The sequence below is a fragment of the Bufo gargarizans genome, chromosome 1 (genome assembly GCF_014858855.1).
Source record: "Bufo gargarizans isolate SCDJY-AF-19 chromosome 1, ASM1485885v1, whole genome shotgun sequence".
In the NCBI taxonomy this organism is placed as follows: domain Eukaryota; kingdom Metazoa; phylum Chordata; class Amphibia; order Anura; family Bufonidae; genus Bufo; species Bufo gargarizans.
The window spans coordinates 149,294,573-149,314,344 of record NC_058080.1 but is presented as its reverse complement, the minus strand read 5'-3'; the positions used below and the strand labels follow the sequence as shown (position 1 = coordinate 149,314,344).

The 19,772-nt window shown below is 43.2% G+C and overlaps 1 protein-coding gene across 1 annotated transcript in view; it reads right to left on the bottom strand.

The window, feature by feature from the left end:
- TUSC3 (tumor suppressor candidate 3) overlaps window positions 1-19,772 on the bottom strand; it is a 328,869-nt gene that overhangs the window by 68,273 nt on the left and 240,824 nt on the right. The window contains exon 5 of the mRNA XM_044295877.1: window positions 6,397-6,537. Coding sequence (XP_044151812.1) covers window positions 6,397-6,537 — 141 coding nt within the window. The remainder of the gene's footprint in view (window positions 1-6,396; window positions 6,538-19,772) is intronic.

Sequence of the window (19,772 nt, the reverse complement as noted above, 5' to 3'; positions counted from 1 at the left end):
AAAAGGGGTCAAACAAATGATGATGTCAGCCAGGCCAAAAGGCACAATAGTGGCCCAGTCATGAAGTGGGGAGGGTGGGAAGAGCATGAGGAGACCACAGAGTGGCCCAATGACAGGGTCTGGAGGCTGCGGCAGCATCAGGAGGCCACATAGTGGCACAATGACCGAGTGTGGAGGTGGCAGCAGTATGAATAAGCCACGAGTGGCACAATGACAGAGTCTGGAGATGGCGGCAGCAGCAGCATCAGTAGGAGGCCTCAGAGTGGCACAATGACAGGGTCTGGAGGTGGCAGCAGTATGAGGAGGCCACCGAGTTGACACAATTACAGAGTCTGGAGGTGGCAGCTGCTGCAGTAGCAGCATCAGGAGAAGGCCACTGAGTGGCACAATGACAGAGTCAGGAGGTGGCAGCAGCATCAGAAGACTACAGAGTGGCAAGGTGACATAGTGTGGAGGTGGTAGCAGCATGAATAGGCCACAGCATGAGGAGGCCACAGAGTGGCATGACGACGAAAGTATGCAGAGGTGGCAGCAGCATGTGGAGGCCAAAGAGTGGCCGCGTCAACTATTCATTTATAGGGAATATGGAACAGAACAGAAGGTTAAAAGTTCTCAACTTTATAAAGTGTTGCTTAAAACACCATTTAATAATACACGTTCTCTGGCACAAAAGGCTTGGCAAATTGATTGTCCGTGAATTTCCCTCGAAGATTGGGATAAAATATTGCCGAATTTAAGTTTACTTTCTTATAATTTTAATCAAGATTTGGTTCAATTTAATATTCAATATTTAATACATTTAATGATAAAAATTAAGTGTTGCCTAAGACAGGAGAAAATCCGACCCAGATACTTCTGGGGAAACCTGCCTGGCATGAACAGGCCTCTAGTAGCTACAGACAATGAGAAGACAAAGCGTCAAGATAGCTTTGAGCCCGGAAGAGTCGCAAAGTTCATCATGATACATCACTAAAGAGTTTACCGCATATAACCGCAGCGCTGGTCGCTGAATATAATTAGTTTTTTGACCGAAATACGTCAATAAAGATTTTACTGCATATAACTGCTGCGCTGAACACTGAATAAAATTATTTATTTGACCGAAATACGTCAAAGATTTTATCGCATATAACTGCAGCGCTGAGCACTGAACAAAAATAGTTTTTCGACCGAAATACGTCAATAAAGATTTTACCGCATATAACTGCTGCGCTGAACGCTGAATAAAATTAATTTTTCGACCGAAATAAGTCAAAAATGTTTTGTACCCACTGCTGCTTTTGGCTACCAAATCGTAAGCCAATTCTGATGGGACCATACAGGCCTTACAGCTGCTACACAGACAGGATCCACTGTGTGTCTCATTTTTCCTTCCTTCTGACAGAGCAGAAAAGGGGTCAAACAAATGATGATGTCAGCCAGGCCAAAAGGCACAATAGTGGCCCAGTCATGAAGTGGGGAGGGTGGGAAGAGCATGAGGAGACCACAGAGTGGCCCAATGACAGGGTCTGGAGGCTGCGGCAGCATCAGGAGGCCACATAGTGGCACAATGACCGAGTGTGGAGGTGGCAGCAGTATGAATAAGCCACGAGTGGCACAATGACAGAGTCTGGAGATGGCGGCAGCAGCAGCATCAGTAGGAGGCCTCAGAGTGGCACAATGACAGGGTCTGGAGGTGGCAGCAGTATGAGGAGGCCACCGAGTTGACACAATTACAGAGTCTGGAGGTGGCAGCTGCTGCAGTAGCAGCATCAGGAGAAGGCCACTGAGTGGCACAATGACAGAGTCAGGAGGTGGCAGCAGCATCAGAAGACTACAGAGTGGCAAGGTGACATAGTGTGGAGGTGGTAGCAGCATGAATAGGCCACAGCATGAGGAGGCCACAGAGTGGCATGACGACGAAAGTATGCAGAGGTGGCAGCAGCATGTGGAGGCCAAAGAGTGGCCGCGTCAACTATTCATTTATAGGGAATATGGAACAGAACAGAAGGTTAAAAGTTCTCAACTTTATAAAGTGTTGCTTAAAACACCATTTAATAATACACGTTCTCTGGCACAAAAGGCTTGGCAAATTGATTGTCCGTGAATTTCCCTCGAAGATTGGGATAAAATATTGCCGAATTTAAGTTTACTTTCTTATAATTTTAATCAAGATTTGGTTCAATTTAATATTCAATATTTAATACATTTAATGATAAAAATTAAGTGTTGCCTAAGACAGGAGAAAATCCGACCCAGATACTTCTGGGGAAACCTGCCTGGCATGAACAGGCCTCTAGTAGCTACAGACAATGAGAAGACAAAGCGTCAAGATAGCTTTGAGCCCGGAAGAGTCGCAAAGTTCATCATGATACATCACTAAAGAGTTTACCGCATATAACCGCAGCGCTGGTCGCTGAATATAATTAGTTTTTTGACCGAAATACGTCAATAAAGATTTTACTGCATATAACTGCTGCGCTGAACACTGAATAAAATTATTTATTTGACCGAAATACGTCAAAGATTTTATCGCATATAACTGCAGCGCTGAGCACTGAACAAAAATAGTTTTTCGACCGAAATACGTCAATAAAGATTTTACCGCATATAACTGCTGCGCTGAACGCTGAATAAAATTAATTTTTCGACCGAAATAAGTCAAAAAATATTTTACCGCATATAACTGCAGTCTGCGGAACAGAACACTGAATAAAATTAGTTTTTTTGACCAAAATAAGTCCCAAAAGGTTTTACCACATACAGGACTGTATAACTTCAACCGAAATAAGTCAATAAAGATGTTTACCACATATAACAGAGCACGGGGATAGAGAGGGTCTTCGGATTCCCTCCGCACTATATGGATGTCTCAGAAATGAACCGCTGCTCCCGACAGCAGCTTCTGGGAAGGTCATAGAGTGTCCCGGTCATCCGGCATCTATTCGCCCCGCTAAAGGATTATTTTAAAAATGTGTAGAAGCCACAGCCCTGACCTCTGAATACATTTTGTTTTTCAACCAAAATACTTCAATAAATATTTTACCACATATAACCGCCACCAACGTGAACTGAGAATATATTTTTCTTTTTCTACTGAAATAGGCCACTAAACTCTTTCAAGACATATAACCGCCACCAACGTGAACTGAGCATATTTATTTTTTTTTGTACTCAAATTGGCCCCTAAACGCTTTCAAGACATATAACCGCCACCGACGTGAACTGAGAATGTATTTTTCTGTTTGTACTGAAATACAAAATAACACATATAACAGCCGCACTGACTGACTGCTACCCCCGCTACTTCCATAAACCTATGCAGCACTACTTCTCGGGTAGGTAGGCTGCTGTGAAGCAGGTGCTGTACTCCGGGCACGTTTGGCTCCCGACCTCCCACTGCTGCCAGCCTGCTCACTCCCAGCCATGGTTTCAACGCATATAACCACCGTGAACTGAGAACATATTTTTCTTTTTGTTCTGAAATAGGTCAGTAAACGCTTTCAGCAGGAATAAATGCACCAGTGAAATGCGTATATATTTTTATTTCTGTACTGAAATAGGCCACTTAACTCTTTTGCCACAAATAAGTGCACCAGTGAAGTGCGTATATATATTTTTTCCATAATGAAATAGGCCAAATAATGGCTATTTGGATCCCCAAATACTCTTTCTCTGCATTTGTAAATCGCTTTTCTGGCACTGTTCCTAGCACCTTCTGATATCTCTCCCTGCACTAAGATGCTGTGAAAGGATTCCTCCCTATTGTTTCCCTGCACTTAAAAATCTTTTTTTTTCACAATGATGTTTTTCCAAATGCTCTCCCTAGCACCTTCACACGTCAGTCCCTGCACTCAGAACGCTTGAAAATGTCTGACTCGAAAATGGCCGCTGTATTTATAGGGCTGTGACATCACAGGGCTGGCTGCTGATTGGCTGCATGCATGGCATTATGGGTCAGCCTGCCTTCCCGTAGTTCCTTGCTCCATGTCCTCACACTTGGAGCCGCCAATTTAGGAAAAATTGCGGTTCGCATTGAATTCCACTTCGTCTGATTCGATTCGCTCATCTCTACTGAAATCGATATGGGAAAAGTTAACTTTAACTATACAAACAGGTTCTAAAAATCATGGTCAAATCTACTGTTTTAATATGAAGAAAGGACAATGTTTCTAAGGCTTTGTTGCAACAAGTTTTAATACCACGTTTAACAAAAAAGCACCATGCAAAAGTGTATACTAGGCTTTTCCACCCTGTAGAGTCCGGCAAAACAGTATACGTTAAATGTTTTTTTTGTATAGCATCTGTTGGAGGCATCGATCTATACGTCATGGACAAAAACATGATGTGAATACAGCTTTAATTTTACAAACTGTCCATTAATTTACATATGGCATCCTGTGGTGACTGCTGGATGTTCTCACTTATTTCATTTCTCGCTCTTCTGAACATAGTTCTACTATGGCTCATCTTTACTATACTGTTAGTGCTTTTCACTTTATCAAAAATGTATTCAGCATAAATCATAAATATGGTTAAATGTACAATTCTCTTGAAACTATGTAAGTTAGCTTCCTAAGACAATACCAAAGGCGTTCCATGCTAACACCGAAGACCCCTGCACAGCATGTCTTTGATGTATCAATGATTTTTAAAGGGATTGTTTCACTTCTGCAAATGGCATTTATCATGTAGACAGAGTTAAAGGGCATCTGTCAGCAGATTTGTACCTATGACGCTGACTGACCTGTTACATGTGCGCTTGGCAGCTGAAGACATCTGTGTTGGTCCCATGTTCATATGTGCCCGCATTGCTGAGAAAAATGATGTTTTAATACATGCAAATGAGCCTCTAGGAGCAATGGGGGCGTCGCCGTTACTCCTAAAGACTCAGCGCTTCAGTATCCAGCTCTGACAAGCCTCTTTCTTGTACTGCGCCAGATGCAGAGCGGGGCTTTAGTAGAAGTCAGGGCCAGGCATGATGATGTTTTCACTGCCTGGCCCTGTCAATTAAAGTGTAGAGAGCGCGACAGAAGCAGAGCTTCTGGAAGTATAAAGGCAACGCCCCCTATTGATCCTAGAGGCTCATTTGCATACATTAAAACTTCATTTTGCTCAGTAATGCTTATATTTATCAGCTCCTGTGTCTCCCCACCCCCTGCCGCTGAATGGTCTTGAAGCTCATAAATAGGAGGACTTCTGAGTACATGCTGTGTATTGAACCAACTCCAGATGTTAACAAAACGATTGGGTCAATGCAAGTAAGTGGACCCATAGTTTTGCTCAGGATCTCTCATTACGTTATCTGTTTATGGACACCATAAAACGGGTCAGAGATTACCTTTAATAGATATTGGTGCCCTTAAAGGGGTTATCCCATGACTAATGTAAACAATGAAAATTAGACATCATATAGTACATGATAATCTCTTTCTAACCAAGCTAGAACCAGCCCTGTACCTCACATGGATCCAGCGATCCCCCTATTCATTGCTCTGCTAGATTTATATCAATATATATTATATTATCAAGCTGACAGCTGAAGGGGAGTGTCTTTTCTGCTGCAGCTAGGGAGAGCATGGACACGCCCCCTTATCACAACTCAGGAGGCAGTTTAAAGATGAAACTGAGCATGTGCGGCTTTCTGAGAGAGCAGGAAGAAATAAGAAATAAGAAAAAGAACAAACAGCAGGTGGAGCTATACAGATGCATTTTATTGAATATCTCAGCGACTATGCTAAATATTTAATTATAAGTAATTACAAAAGTATTCGGATCCAGGTGCTGGTTTTAAAAACTGTAGAATATTTTTCATGGGACATCCCCATTAAAATGAAGTAGCTGTTATAGCACTGCATGCAGAAATGGTGCTTAAATACGTTTTTTCCTGTACTTAGATATTGATGGTCTCCAGATTGGTGGGGGGCAACAACCGGCACCCTCACCAATCAGTTGTTTTGGGCAGCCACCATTCCTGAAAATTATACAATGGACTTAGCTGGAAGCACAAGATTGCATTCACTGTGTAGTGGCCGTGCTGGTACTGCAGCTCATATACCATTCAAATGAGCTGCGGTACGCTCGTGGCAGAAAATACAGCGTATGGAGCTTTCAATTCACCATAATGTAAGCTGCTGCCCAAAATAACTGATCGGTGGAGGTGTCAGAATACCCCTTTAAATTCTTTTGTGTGAGAGCCCAAATTCTCCTAAAACAGGTTTAGATTTTTTCTTTTCTGAATTTGTGTGATTTAAATGCTAACAATGGCCACGTAACATCAGAAGATGACTTCTAAAAGTCATATATCAATGCTGTGAGGTACAAGTAGACTGTACATTTACTATGGGGTAGGAAGAAATCAGTGGTAGGAAACCAGCACAAGAGGACAGATGTAACTGGAGGAATATAAATACTTACAAGAGCAGCCATTGCCCAGCCTGTCTTGTTGTAGATGAATTCCAAATTATTTCTTCTCAGGTACAGCAGACCACCAACCAGAGACACCAGCAAAGCCAGAGCTATTGTTCCCGAGTAATTAGGTGGCCGGAACACGCGGATCTAAAACAGGGAGAAAGCACACATGTAATATTGCATATACTCAGGGGGAACTCATCAAGCATTGCACTCTTCTGGCTTAAAAAAAATGCACGATAAGGCTTTACAATTTTTGTGTTTAGTCTAAGCTAGCAATAGTCTAGAACAGAGGTGCAACCTGTGCTATGTGGTGAGGGGGTAGGTGGGACTGCCAGCTGCTAGGGCATCTCAATATTCAGCAGAACACCGTGGCAAGGCCTAGTGCCTGTAGCCTCTCAGAGGCAGACGCTGGAGGTGCAATAAACGCTGGCGGTGGGCCGGGCTGCCAGCTGGACAGGAGACGCAGGGTCTGGGTTTGTTATTTTTCTTTATACTGGGGGTGCTCTACAAGGGGAATTTTCTTCTACTGGCACACATAAATGGGGCATTTGTACTACTGGGGCATTATAAGGGCAATTCTTTTATGCAAACATTTACAAAGAAAAAATGGTACAATGGAAAATGCAATTGACAATATATGGCTTATATATTAACATGAGACTTTTGTCAATATATTCTTATTTCAAGAACATACCGGAGCCCGCGCACCCCGTCAAGGTCTCTCAAAGTGGCACGGGAAATCTGCATGAAAATCTACGTGGAAAATCTGCATAAAGTACACTGCCATGTGCATGTGGCCTTACACTCTTCCAGGAAATACACTGGGGAAGATTTACTATTGCAAATGTGCCAGAATTTGGGACAAGATTAAGTCAGGATGCCTTAGGCCTAGTTTACACTTCATTGATTTGGTCAGTGATTGGGAGCCAAAACCAGGAATGAGAAGGTACTCTATAATGGAAAGATCTGCATCTGTTCAGTGCTTCTGACTCACAATCACTGATGGAAATCACTAACCAAATCACAGAAATGTGAACTAGGCCTAACACCACACATTTTCTAAGGTGCTTGACAAAGGGTGTGGCTTAGCATGAAATGGGTGGAGATTGCCAGATAAGGAGTGTGGCTTAAGATGCAACGCCAAAAGGGCTCTAGAATTGTAATGCAAAATTCTGGCATGAAGTAAGAGAACAAATACAGAGGTGCTAGAAAGTTTGTGAACTGTTCAGAATTTTCTATATTTCTGCATACATTTGTCCTAAAACTACATTTTCACCTTTGAAAAGTAGATAAAGACATCCAAAATATTAGACTTAGGCTACTTTCACACTAGCGTTCGTCGGTCCGCTCGTGAGCTCCGTTTGAAGGGGCTCACGAGCGGACCCGAACGCAGCCGTCCAGCCCTGATGCAGTCTGAATGGAGCGGATCCGCTCAGACTGCATCAGTCTGGCGGCGTTCAGCCTCCGCTCCGCTCGCCTCCGCACGGACAGGCGGACAGCTGAACGCTGCTTGCAGCGTTCGGGTGTCCGCCTGGCCGTGCAGATCCGTCCAGACTTACAATGTAAGTCAATGGGGACGGATCCGTTTGAAGATGCCACAATGTGGCTCAATCTTCAAGCGGATCCGTCCCCCATTGACTTTACATTGAAAGTCTGGACGGATCCGTCCGAGGCTATTTTCACACTTAGCTTTTTTTTTGCCATTTTAATGCAGACGGATCCGTTCTGAACGGAGCCTCCGTCTGCATTATTATGAGCGGATCCGTTCAGAACGGATCCGCCCGAACGCTAGTGTGAAAGTAGCCTTAAACGATCCAATATCACATGTCTGAGCGGAAAAAGTATGTGAACCTTTACTTTTAGCATCTGGTGTGAATCCTTGTGAAGCAATAACTGCAACTACAGTCATGTGAAAAAATTAGGACACCCTTTGAAAGCATGTGGTTTTTTGTAACATTTTTAATAAAAGGTTATTTCATCTCCGTTTCAACAATACAGAGAGATTAAAGTAATCCAACTAAACAAAGAAAACTGAAGAAAAGTCTTTTCAAGATCTTCTGTAAATGTCATTCTACAAAAATGCCTATTCTAACTGAGGAAAAAGATAGGACACCCTTGCCCCTAATAGCGAGTGTTACCTCCTTTGGCTGAAATAACTGCAGTGAGACGGTTCTTGTAGCCATCTACCAGTCTTCGACATCGGTCTGAGGAAATTTTACCCCACTCCTCAATGCAGAACTTTTTCAGCTGTGAGATGTTTGAGGGGTTTCTTGCACGTACAGCCCTTTTCAAGTCACCCCACAGCATCTCAATGGGATTCAAATCTGGACTTTGACTTGGCCATTCCAGGACTCTCCATTTCTTCTTTTTCAGCCAATCTTTGGTTGATTTACTAGTATGTTTTGGGTCATTGTCATGTTGCATGGTCCAGTTCCGCTTCAGCTTTAATTTTCTAACTGATGGTCTCACATGTTCTTCAAGCACCTTCTGATACACAGTAGAATTCATCGTGGATTCTATGATGGTGAGCTGACCAGGTCCTGCTGCAGCAAAGCAGCCCCAAACCATGACACTTCCACCTCCATGCTTCACAGTTGGTATGAGGAGGTTCTTTTCTTGGAATGCTGTGTTTGGTTTACGCCAAACATGTCCTCTGCTGTTGTGTCCAAATAATTCAATTTTGGACTCATCTGTCCAAAGAACATTATTCCAGAAGTCCTGGTCTTTGTCAACTTTATCTCTGGCAAATGTCAGTCTGGCCTCGATGTTTCTCTTGGAAAGCAAAGGTTTCCTCCTTGCACACCTCCCATGCAAGTTAAACTTGTACAGTCTCTTTCTGATTGTAGAGGCATGTACTTCTACATCAACAGTAGCCAGAGCCTGCTGTAGTTCTAGAGATGACACTTTAGGGTTTTTGGAGACCTCTTTTAGCATCTTGCGGTCTGCTCTTGGGGTGAACTTGCTGGGGAGACCAGTCCTGGGCATGTTGGCAGTTGTTTTGAAAGCCCTCCACTTGTAGACTATCTTCCGGACAGTGGAATGGCTGATTTCAAAATCTTTTGAGATCTTTTTAAATCCCTTCCCAGACTCATAGGCTGCTACAATCTTTTTTCTGAAGTCCTCTGACAGCTCTTTTGCTCTCACCATGGTGCTCACTCTCACTTCAACAGTCAGGAGCACACCAAACTAAATGTCTGAGGTTTAAATAGGGCAAGCCTCATTCAACATGCAGAGTAACGATCTACTAATTATGTGCACCTGGTGTGATATACCTGTGTGAGATCTGAGCCAATTTAAGAGGGAATACATGTGAGGGTGTCCTATCTTTTTCCTCAGTTAGAATAGGCATTTTTGTAGAATGACATTTACAGAAGATCTTGAAAAGACTTTTCTTCAGTTTTCTTTGTTTAGTTGGATTACTTTAATCTCTCTGTATTGTTGAAACGGAGATGAAATAACCTTTTATTAAAAATGTTACAAAAAACCACATGCTTTCAAAGGGTGTCCTAATTTTTTCACATGACTGTAAATCTTTCCGGAAACCATTGGTTTGTCCTGCACATTGGCTTGGAAGAATTTCAGGCCAGTCCTCCATACAAAGCAGCTTCACCTCTGTTATATTGGTGGGTCTTCTCCCATGAACTGCTCACTTCAAGGTCCTTCCACAACATTTCTATTGGATTAAGGTCAGGACTTTGACTTGGCCATTCCCAAACTTTTTTTTCTTTAGCCACTCTTTGGAATGAGTTGTGTGCCTAGGATTATTGCCTTGCAGCATGACCCATTTTCTCCAGAGACAGTGCTCCAGACAAAAAAAATTACCTAGGAGCCATTGGTTCCTAAACTAAAAAATTTAGGAGCCAAATAACATTTTTAGTCGCCAAATTTAAATACATATATAACTATGGTATTAAAAATTGCCTTATTCAAACGTCAGTGTTTTGGTCAGTGATTGTGAGCCAAAACCAGGATTTTTTTTTGTGGACCACGGAACGGATCAACGGATGCGGACAGCACACGGACTGCTGTCCCGCATCTTTTGCGACCCCATTGAAGTGAATGGGTCCGCATCCAGTCAGTGTTTGGTCAGTGATTTCCATCAGTGATTTTTGAGCCAAAACCAGGTGCGGCGCTAAACACAGAACAGGAGCAGATCTTTCCCTTATACCTTATGGGAGAGAATAAAAAAATATATAATAATTTCCACGCCTACCATCACCTATCTGAACTTCCAGCACTGATGGGGGTCGCACAGCATTGTATTGATTTATGATGCTATGTAACCCTTACATGTATGTATTAGATGACACTGACATAATGCTGTCAGTGTTATCCAATACATTCCATAACTGTAAGGGTTACACAGCATCATAAATCAATGCTATGCGACCCCGGCAGTGCTGGGAGGTCAGGACGGGTGTTCTCCCTGACACGCGCTGCAAATTCAATGCATGGGACTCGCTCGTGTGAAAGGGACCTAAAAGGGAATATATCATGAAGGGAACGTAACCCGTTGTTTATTGTTTCCTTATGTGTCCAACCATTTGTCTGTGTATACAGGACCACCTTCCTCTTGTCTTTGTCCTTGGTTCAGCCCTTCTGTGTTCCCTGTGGTGCTTTATGGTCCCTGCTTCACAGCAGCCTGTTGCATGATCTTTGGCGAGGGCCTGTCTCCTGTGATCCTGCACTGGAGGTAGAAATCTTCAGAGCAGCGTGGTCTCTGCAAGGAGGAGGCAAGGAAGTGTGCCGTGAAGGGAGGAAGCCGGGAGAGGGGGAACAGCACAGGGGCCTCATGATAATGTACCAGCTATGGTATGCAGCCAGTTAGACTACCCAATTTACTATGTGGATGCCGAAGCATTTAGGAAGGCAAAGTATTGTACTTGTGTACTCACAAGCTTGCCGTCCTTGCCAGTGGCGTGCCTAGGGTGTTTGGTACCCGGGGTCAGTCCTTTCTCTGGCACCCCCCTCCCCAATACTTTAAAAAAGAATTGTACCCCCTCACAGTAGTGTTGACCTCATTGTACAACCTTCACAGTAGTTTTGTAAAAATGAGTGCCCCCTCACAGTAGTTATGACCACATTGTGCCCTCTCACAGAAGTTATGCCCTCTGTGCCTCTTTCACAGTTGTAATGCCCTCTTTGTGCCCCCTTCACAGTAAAAATCCCCATTGTGCTCCCTTCATAGTAATAATCCCCATTGTGCCCCCTTCATAGAGATAATCCCCATGGTGCCCCCTTCATAGTAATAATCCTCATGGTGCCCCCTTCCTAGTAATAATCCCCATTGTGTACCCATGCATCCTAGTAATAATCCCCATTGTGCTCCCTTCATAGTAATAATCCCCATTGTGCCCCCTTCATAGTAATAATCCCCATGGTGCCCCCTTCCTAGTAATAATCCCCATTGTGTACCCATCCTAGTAATAATCCCCATTGTGTACCCATCCTAGTAATAATCCCCAATGTGCACCCTTTATAGTAATAATGCCCACTGTGCCCCCTTCACAGTAATAATGTCCACTGTGCCCCCTTCACAGTAATAATGTCCACTGTGCCCACTCCATAGTAATAAAGCCCTCTTTACCTACTCTGTAAAAAAAAAAAAAAAAAAAAACACACACAGTAACTACTCACCTTGTCCCGTTCCTGAAGCTAACATACCTCTTCCCTGCAGGCACAGACTGCAGGCTGGTAGCACGATCTGTGTCTGCAGGCTGAATGGTGGAGCGGGGAGAAGTCTTCCTGCTTCACCATTCTGTGCGCCGCCGGTCTGAAGGAGGGGAGGAGCCCTGGGAGCTGAGCGGTGAGTGACAGGACCGCAGCTCCCAGCGCTCCAGCAATGAGCGCTTCTATCTGTATTGATGGAAGAGCTCATTGCTTCTGGCACCCCCTTGAGAGCAGGCATGCGGAGCAGGGCGGATCCCCCCCAGTACACCACTGGTCCTTGCTTCCCGTTCCTCGCTGGATGGCAGGTTGGATGACGGGGGATTGGCTCTTCTAACAGACGTGCCTAGCGTGGTGTGTCTGCTGAAGTTTTTTTTATTTCTTAGAGCTGCAGCGCGGCGGTGGGACAAGTCGCAAATGGTGATAAGACTTAAAAGTCTTATCGTCATTTGCAAATTCCTCGTCACATTGGCGACCATTTTGGTCGCCATCTGGACCACTGTGAGATTCAGCTCATGGACAGATGTCCTGACATTTCCTTTAGAATTTGCTGGTATCACTCAGGATTCATTGTTCCATCAATGATGGCAAGCCATCCTGGTTCAGATACCCCAAAATAGGTCCAAACCATGATACTACCACCACCGTGTTTCACAGAAGGGATGAGATTTTTAAGCTGGAATGCAGGGTTTTCTTTTCTCATAAAATCTGATGTAAATTTAGGTCAAATTTATATAGAAATATAGAAAATTATGAAGGGTTCACAAATTTTCAAGCACCACTATAGGTGGTATAAACAGATTACAGAGTTTAAAGGTGCACCAGATTTATCATCCAGCACCAGACACTGTGATGAATCTTACTAAGGCCTCATGCACACGACCGTATTTATTTTGCGGTCCGCAAAAAACGGATCCGTGTGCATTCCGTATTTTGCGGAACGAAACAGCTGGCCCCTAATATAACAGTCCTATCCTTGCCCGTAATGCGGACAATAATGGGACATGCACACGGAGTACCTTCCGTTTTTTTTGCGGACCCATTGAAATTAATGGTTCTGTATATGGTCCGCAAAAAAAAACGGAACGGACATGGAATGAAAATTTTTGTGTGCATGATGCCTAATTTTGGACTGTCTAGTCCAAGTTTCTGACAACTTGAAAAATCCCTATATGTAACGTATATGGCTAAAACGAACAAACTGCCACATACTAACCTTCCAAATCCTCATCTAATCTTTTAAACAAATACTGGTTGTTAACCACAGAACCTTGAAATATGAGTGACTTTATTTTAACCCTTTCAGGAACTTTCTTTTTCAGTTTTTGCATTTTTATTTTTCAGTCCCTGCCTTCCCGAAGCCATAACTTATATATTTTTTTCCATTCACAATGTAGTGGGGAGCTGGAAAAAAAATTAAAAATTGGGGTGGAATTGGAAAAATACACAATTGCACCACATTTTTATTTTGATGACATTCCCTATGCTGTAAAACTGACCAATGCCCTTCATTCTCTGGGTCAGTACGATTACAACGATACCACATTTACCATATATACTGTTGTTTTTCTTGTGCTTTAACCCCTTAACGACCAGCACCGTACAGGTCTACTGGTCTTTAAAGATGGCGCCCGCTCCTGAGCGCTGCGGGGCTATAGAAGTGGGTGACCGCCTGCTTCTTATAGCAGACACCCGCGGTTATGCGGGTACACTTCCGGTTATGCTCCGGCTCCCCTGTGCGGCGATCGGAGTAGCCGGAGCGTGTGTGCAGCTTCCCCTGTCTTTGTGAATGACAGGAGGCTGCTGCATAGTATTTCCTTATGGAGCCCTTGCCTGTAATAGGGCTCCCATAGGAAAGTAGTATAATCATAGATTCCAATGCAAGTGCATTGGAGTCTACGATAATAGTAATCTAATGATTGCATGTTACAGTTCCCTATAAAAAAAAAAGTGTAAAAATAAATACGTTTTTAAAAAGAAAAAAAATTCTAATCACTCCCCTTTTCCCAAAATAAAAATAAAAGAACTAAAAAAAATTAAAAAAATACACACCATGGGTGTCGCGATGTGCGAAAACACCCATAGTATAAAAATATATTCCCCATACGGCAAACAGCAAAACAGAAAAAAGCGTCCAAAAAAGCAGCCGATTCGCCGTTTTTGGTCGCTTCACTTTCTACAAAAAACAATAATTGCTCTAACCGGTAATTGTTTTTCTTGAAACCCATGACGGCACCCATGCGACTAGGACCTCCCATCCAGGACAGGAAACCTGAAGAGATAAAATGGTTCACACCCTCACCACACCTCAGTCATTATAATAAACCGACCTCCGGAGGCGTGCCAACCACCAAGAAAGAAGAGTTGAAAAAAAAAACAGAAAACACCACACATAATGGTAAAGAAGAGAACCTATCAGGTAACTCGTCTAATTTCCCATGGGAAAGAAGCTCTATCAACTATAATTCTATATGTATATATACACTTTATTTTTATTTTTTATATATATATATATATTAGGGATGGAATTTTTGGGGTGCCGTCATGGGTTTCAAGAAAAACAATTACCGGTAAGAGCAATTATTGTTTTCCCCTCACCCATAACAGCACCCATGCAGGACTAAACTATAAGACAAAGAAAAATTATGGGGGGGGGACGGGGACGGGGACTACAGCGTGTAGCACTTTCCTACCAAAGGCAGCTTCTGAATCAAGATGCAGTCTGTAATGTCAAAAAAAAGTATGGGGAGAGCTCCAAGTAGAGGCTCTACAAATCTGGGCCAAAAAAGCATCTGCCCTCTCTGCTCAAGAGGTCGCAATGGCCCTGGTAGAATGAGCCCCAAACCCAGTTGGAGGAGGCAGGCTAAGGGAAGAATAGGCAAGAGAAATAGCATTCTTTACCCATCTAGCAATAACACTAGTGGAAACTTTGTGGCCCCTACACTTTCACTGAAACTGGATAAAGAGATTTTCATCTATCCTCCAAGGTGACATGGAATCTAGGTAGAACACTAGACACCTTCTGACATCTAGGCAATAAAATGTATTGACTGGATCTGGGCAAAAAGAGGGTAGTATCACATCCTGACTTCTGTGAAAATCTGACACCACCTTGGGCTGGAAAGATGGAATTGGTCTAATGATTAACTTTATCCTCCAAAACCGTGGTATGGGGAGGGAAGGCAGAAAAAGCTTGAATCTCAGATACCCGTCTAGCAGAGATTATTGCTAGAAGGAAGGCCATTTTAAAAGAAAGCATATTGATAGAGATTTCGCTTAATGGTTCAAACGGCTTCTGAGATACGTCCGAAAGAACAGTATTCAAATCCCAGGGAGGAGACAATGGTCTTAAGGAAGGATGTAACCTGGAGGCTGCTGACAAGAATCTTTTAATCCATGGATGATCAGCTAACCTATAAAATCAAAGAAATAACTTCGAGCAGCTATCTGAACCTTTAGTGTGGAAGCTTTAAGATTCCTATCTAGCCCTGCTTGTAAAAAAAAATAAAAAATCTAGTATCCTTGGTATTTCTGGAGATTTAAAGAGATCTGGGTACTGACCTAGGAAGGTAGAAAAAATATTCCAAACTTTAATATATTTTTTAGAGGTAACCGCCTTCCTACTTTGTAGTAAGGTAGAAACCACATTGTCCGACAATCCCCTTCCCTGACCAGACTTCTCTTTCAAAATCCATGCTGAAAGATGAAGGACTTCTGGGCTGGGATGAACTAGTGGACCCTGGTAAATAAGATCCTCACTCAATGGTAGGGACCATGGAGGCTGTACTGCCAACCTCAGAAGATTCGAATACCAGGACCTCTTGGGCCGCTATAACATTCTCCTTCCCCTTCAGATGTACCGCTGAAAGGAAAATCATTCTTCTTTCCGCTATGCAAAAGATCTCCTGGCATAGATGTAGGAGGGAAGGGACTCTCGTTCCTCCTTGACGTTTTATTCAGGCCACCACTGTTGAATTGTTCGAATAAAACACAATCTACCTGTTTTTTTTATTTCTGGAAGAGCCACTGTCAGTGCCATATTTACTGCTTTTAACTCCTTGAAATTGGAGGATGCTTTTCTCTTAATCAGATCCCACCATCCCAAGGGCTGGCGTCTGTGGTAATTATGGTCTGGTCTGGAAATATCCATGGAACGTCTGCTGATAGATGTTCTGTACCACCACAACAGGGAGCATCTTGCCTTTGAGGAAAGGTGGAATTTTTGATCCAAGGAATAAGGGAAGCCGTCCCACAATCTTAGGATGTCTGCTTGAAGATCTCTGGAGTGGATCTGTGCATAAGGTACTGCTGGGATTGCTGATGTCATCTGCCCTAGTACCGCCATTGCTTCCCTGAAAGTACACTGGTAGGAGAGGAAGACTGACCTTATTTGATCCATAATCGACTCTGCTTTGAGGTGGAAGAAAACTTTTTTTGTAAACAGGAGTCCAACTGAATCCCCCCAAAAAAATGCTAACTTTAGAAGGAATCAGATTAGATTTTTTTCCAATTGATTATCCATCCTAGATTTTCTAAAGTGGAGCAGAGGAATTTCATATCTTTTTCTAGCCCTTCTTTTGACTGAGAGACTATTAAAAAATCATCCAGATAGGGCACCAGAGTAATTACTGACCGTCTTAAAAAAGACGCTTACTCTGCTACCATATTGGTGAAGACTCTTGGAGAATTGCGCTACACCGAAGGAAAGCGCTCTGTATTGGAGATGCAGCAATTTCCCCTGAACCCAGACTGCTGTTCTTAAAGACTTTTGGTAGGAGGAATGTATTGAACATGGTAATACGCATCCTCCAGATCCAGGCTTGCCATCCAGCAATCCTGGAAGAGGAGCTTCACAGTTGTTTTTATCGTCTCAATTCGAAATCTCTTGTAGACCAGGGATTTGTTCAGTTTCTTCAGATTCAAAATAACCCTGAATGTTCCATTTGATTTCTTCACCAAAAAATGAAGGGGAATATAACCCTTTGCCCCTCTCTGTCTTGGGGACTGGACAAACTACTCCCTTGTCTAAGAGAGAAAAAAAATCTCCTTTTTTCTGGATTTTTGGGGCAAACTGAGTGAAAAAAAAATTTGGACGAGAAATGAACTCCAGCCGGAATCCGTTTTCGATTACACTTAGGATCCACTTGTTCTGAGAAATGGACCTTCAGGCTGGGAAGAACTGAGACAGTCTTCCTCCCACTGGACTTCTGGCGTCATTTCAGTTTGTCTTTTAGTCTGTTTTCCTGGGTTTTAAACACTGGTAGGGAGTCAGATAATTTAGGAAATGTTTCTCTTTCACTTCTATTACTTTGCCTACTCCTTTGTCTTTTAAAACTGGCCTGGGGTTTACGAAAAAAAGAAGTTTGCTGGGGAACCGGAAACACCTTCTTTTTGTCAGAGGCTCTCTCTAAGATGTCATCAAGAGAGGAACCAAACAATCTAGAACCTTCAGATGGGAGAGAGCAAAGTCTAGACTTGGACCCTTGATCCCCTTTCCATGATTTAATCCAAATGGCATGCCTTGCTGCATTTGATATGGCAGCTGCTCTGGCAGAAAAACGGACAACATCAGTAGAAGCGTCTGCAAGGAAATCTGCTGCCTTGAGGAAGGTTGGATAGTAAGTCCTCTCTAGGAGTTTTGTCTCTAATAAGATATTCTAGTTGACCTAACCATAGCCTTAATGACCTGGAGACCCAAGAGGCGGCAATGGCTGGCCTGAGACTTGTAGAGGCATATTGCCAAGTACATTTAGATAATCGTCTGCTCTTTTATCTAAGGAATCTCCTAAACAGCCTAAATCCTCAAACATAAGAGACATTTTTTATGGCTATTTTAGCTACAGGGGCATCTACAGAAGGAGCTCTGCCCCATACGCCCGCCACTGACTCTTTAAATAGATATTTTCTCTTAACAGAATTTGGTATGAAAAAAAATTCTGTCAGGGTTTTTCCATTATTTCCTAATCAGTGCTTCTATGTTCTTATTAACGGAGAAAACTCTATGGAGTTTAGGGCCAAGGCCTTCAAAAGCCTAGTCAGCGATAGTCTTAGGCTGTTTTACGTCCTCCAATTGCATCGTGGTTTTTACGGCTTTTAACAAAGGCTCAGTATCTTCAGGTGGAAATAGCGCTTTCCCCGCTGAATCCTCGTCTGAAGACATAAAATCAGAAGAAAAATCCTGACCTGATTTTATGTCTTCGTCTTCCCCAGAAAGATAAGAATCAGAGCCCTGTTATAGGTACGCCTTTCTGGTGATTTCCGACGGCCCCGACTGAAGGATTTAAAGGAAGACTTAACTTCAGATCGTACCAAGGCCTTAATGGTTTTAGATAAGCTATGGGATTCTTCCATGACTAACTTATCTATACAAGCTTGACATAGTGGTTTAGCATATGAAGCTGACAATGCTACTCTACATCCTCCACATTCTTTGTGTTTAGTTTTGCCGGAAGATTTCTTAGGTGTTTTTGCCACCTACAAAAAAGCAAACACCCAAATTTATTAGTAGAGGATCAATCTCACCAATTCGTAGAGTCAAGCTTCCCCATTCCTCAGATCCAATACTGGGCTTGTGGGCGTATCTGGCGTCACCTGGTTCCGACATGTTTCGTGGAGGCTCCAGATTCTGCATAGCACTGTGTGCGCACCAAGGCTGGCTGTCCCCTGCTGCTGCCGACTTATTACGCGCCTCAGCTCCTTTTAACATCAGGCCCAAAAGACGCCTAATCCATGAGGCAGGTGAGCCCTCCCCTTTCCGGTCAGTGCTGTCGGAAACATCCTCAATACGCCGGAATAATTCGCCCCGGCGTGCATGCGCGGAGTGCATCGGGACCACGCTCCGCCATTTTGGAAGTGGGACGCCGGCCACCGCACTACTAAGGACCTGAACACAGCCACAGCGGATCCTCCATGAGGCTTGGGAGGAGGCAGGAAGCAGGACAGACTTAGGCAACGGCTCCCCCAGGAGACTTACACCGCCAGGGATAGGTCCTGTTATGGTGTTGTAGACCCGGACCTTCCCCAGCCCCTTGAGATGAGAACCTAAAAAAATAAGAGGGAACTCCTCAGGTACCTCCTATCCGGAGGATAGGAAACCTGAACTGAGGGTGGTGGGGGTGTGAACCATTTTATCTCTTCAGGTTTCCTGTCCTGGATGGGATGTGCTAGTCGCATGGGTACCGTCATGGGTGAGGGGAAAAATTTTATAAAAAGTGATCAATAAGTCATACACACGCCATTGGTATAAATTAAAAGTTCAGATCGCCCCGCAAAAAATGAGCCCCCATAAAGCTCCGTACACATTACAAAAAATTTATAGGAGGTCAAAATGGCGACAAAAAAGTAAAACAGATTTTTTTTCCCACTTTTTCATTTTTTTTATCACTATCAAAACGCAAGAAAAACTATACATATAAGGTATCACCGGATTCGTACCGACATGTAGAATAAAAGTAAGCGGTAAGTTTTATCGTACATTGAACGTCATAAATTTAAAAAAAAAACGTAAAACTGTGGTGGAATTGCTTTTTTTTTGCAATTTCACCCCATTTGGAATTTTTTTCCCGCTTCCCACTACATCATATGCAATATTAAATGGTGGCGTTGGAAAGAAAAACGTCCCGCAGAAATCAAGCCCTCACATGGCTATGTGAACAGACAAACAGAAAAGTTATGGCTCTGGGAAAGCAGGGAGCGCAAAACGAAAACTAAAA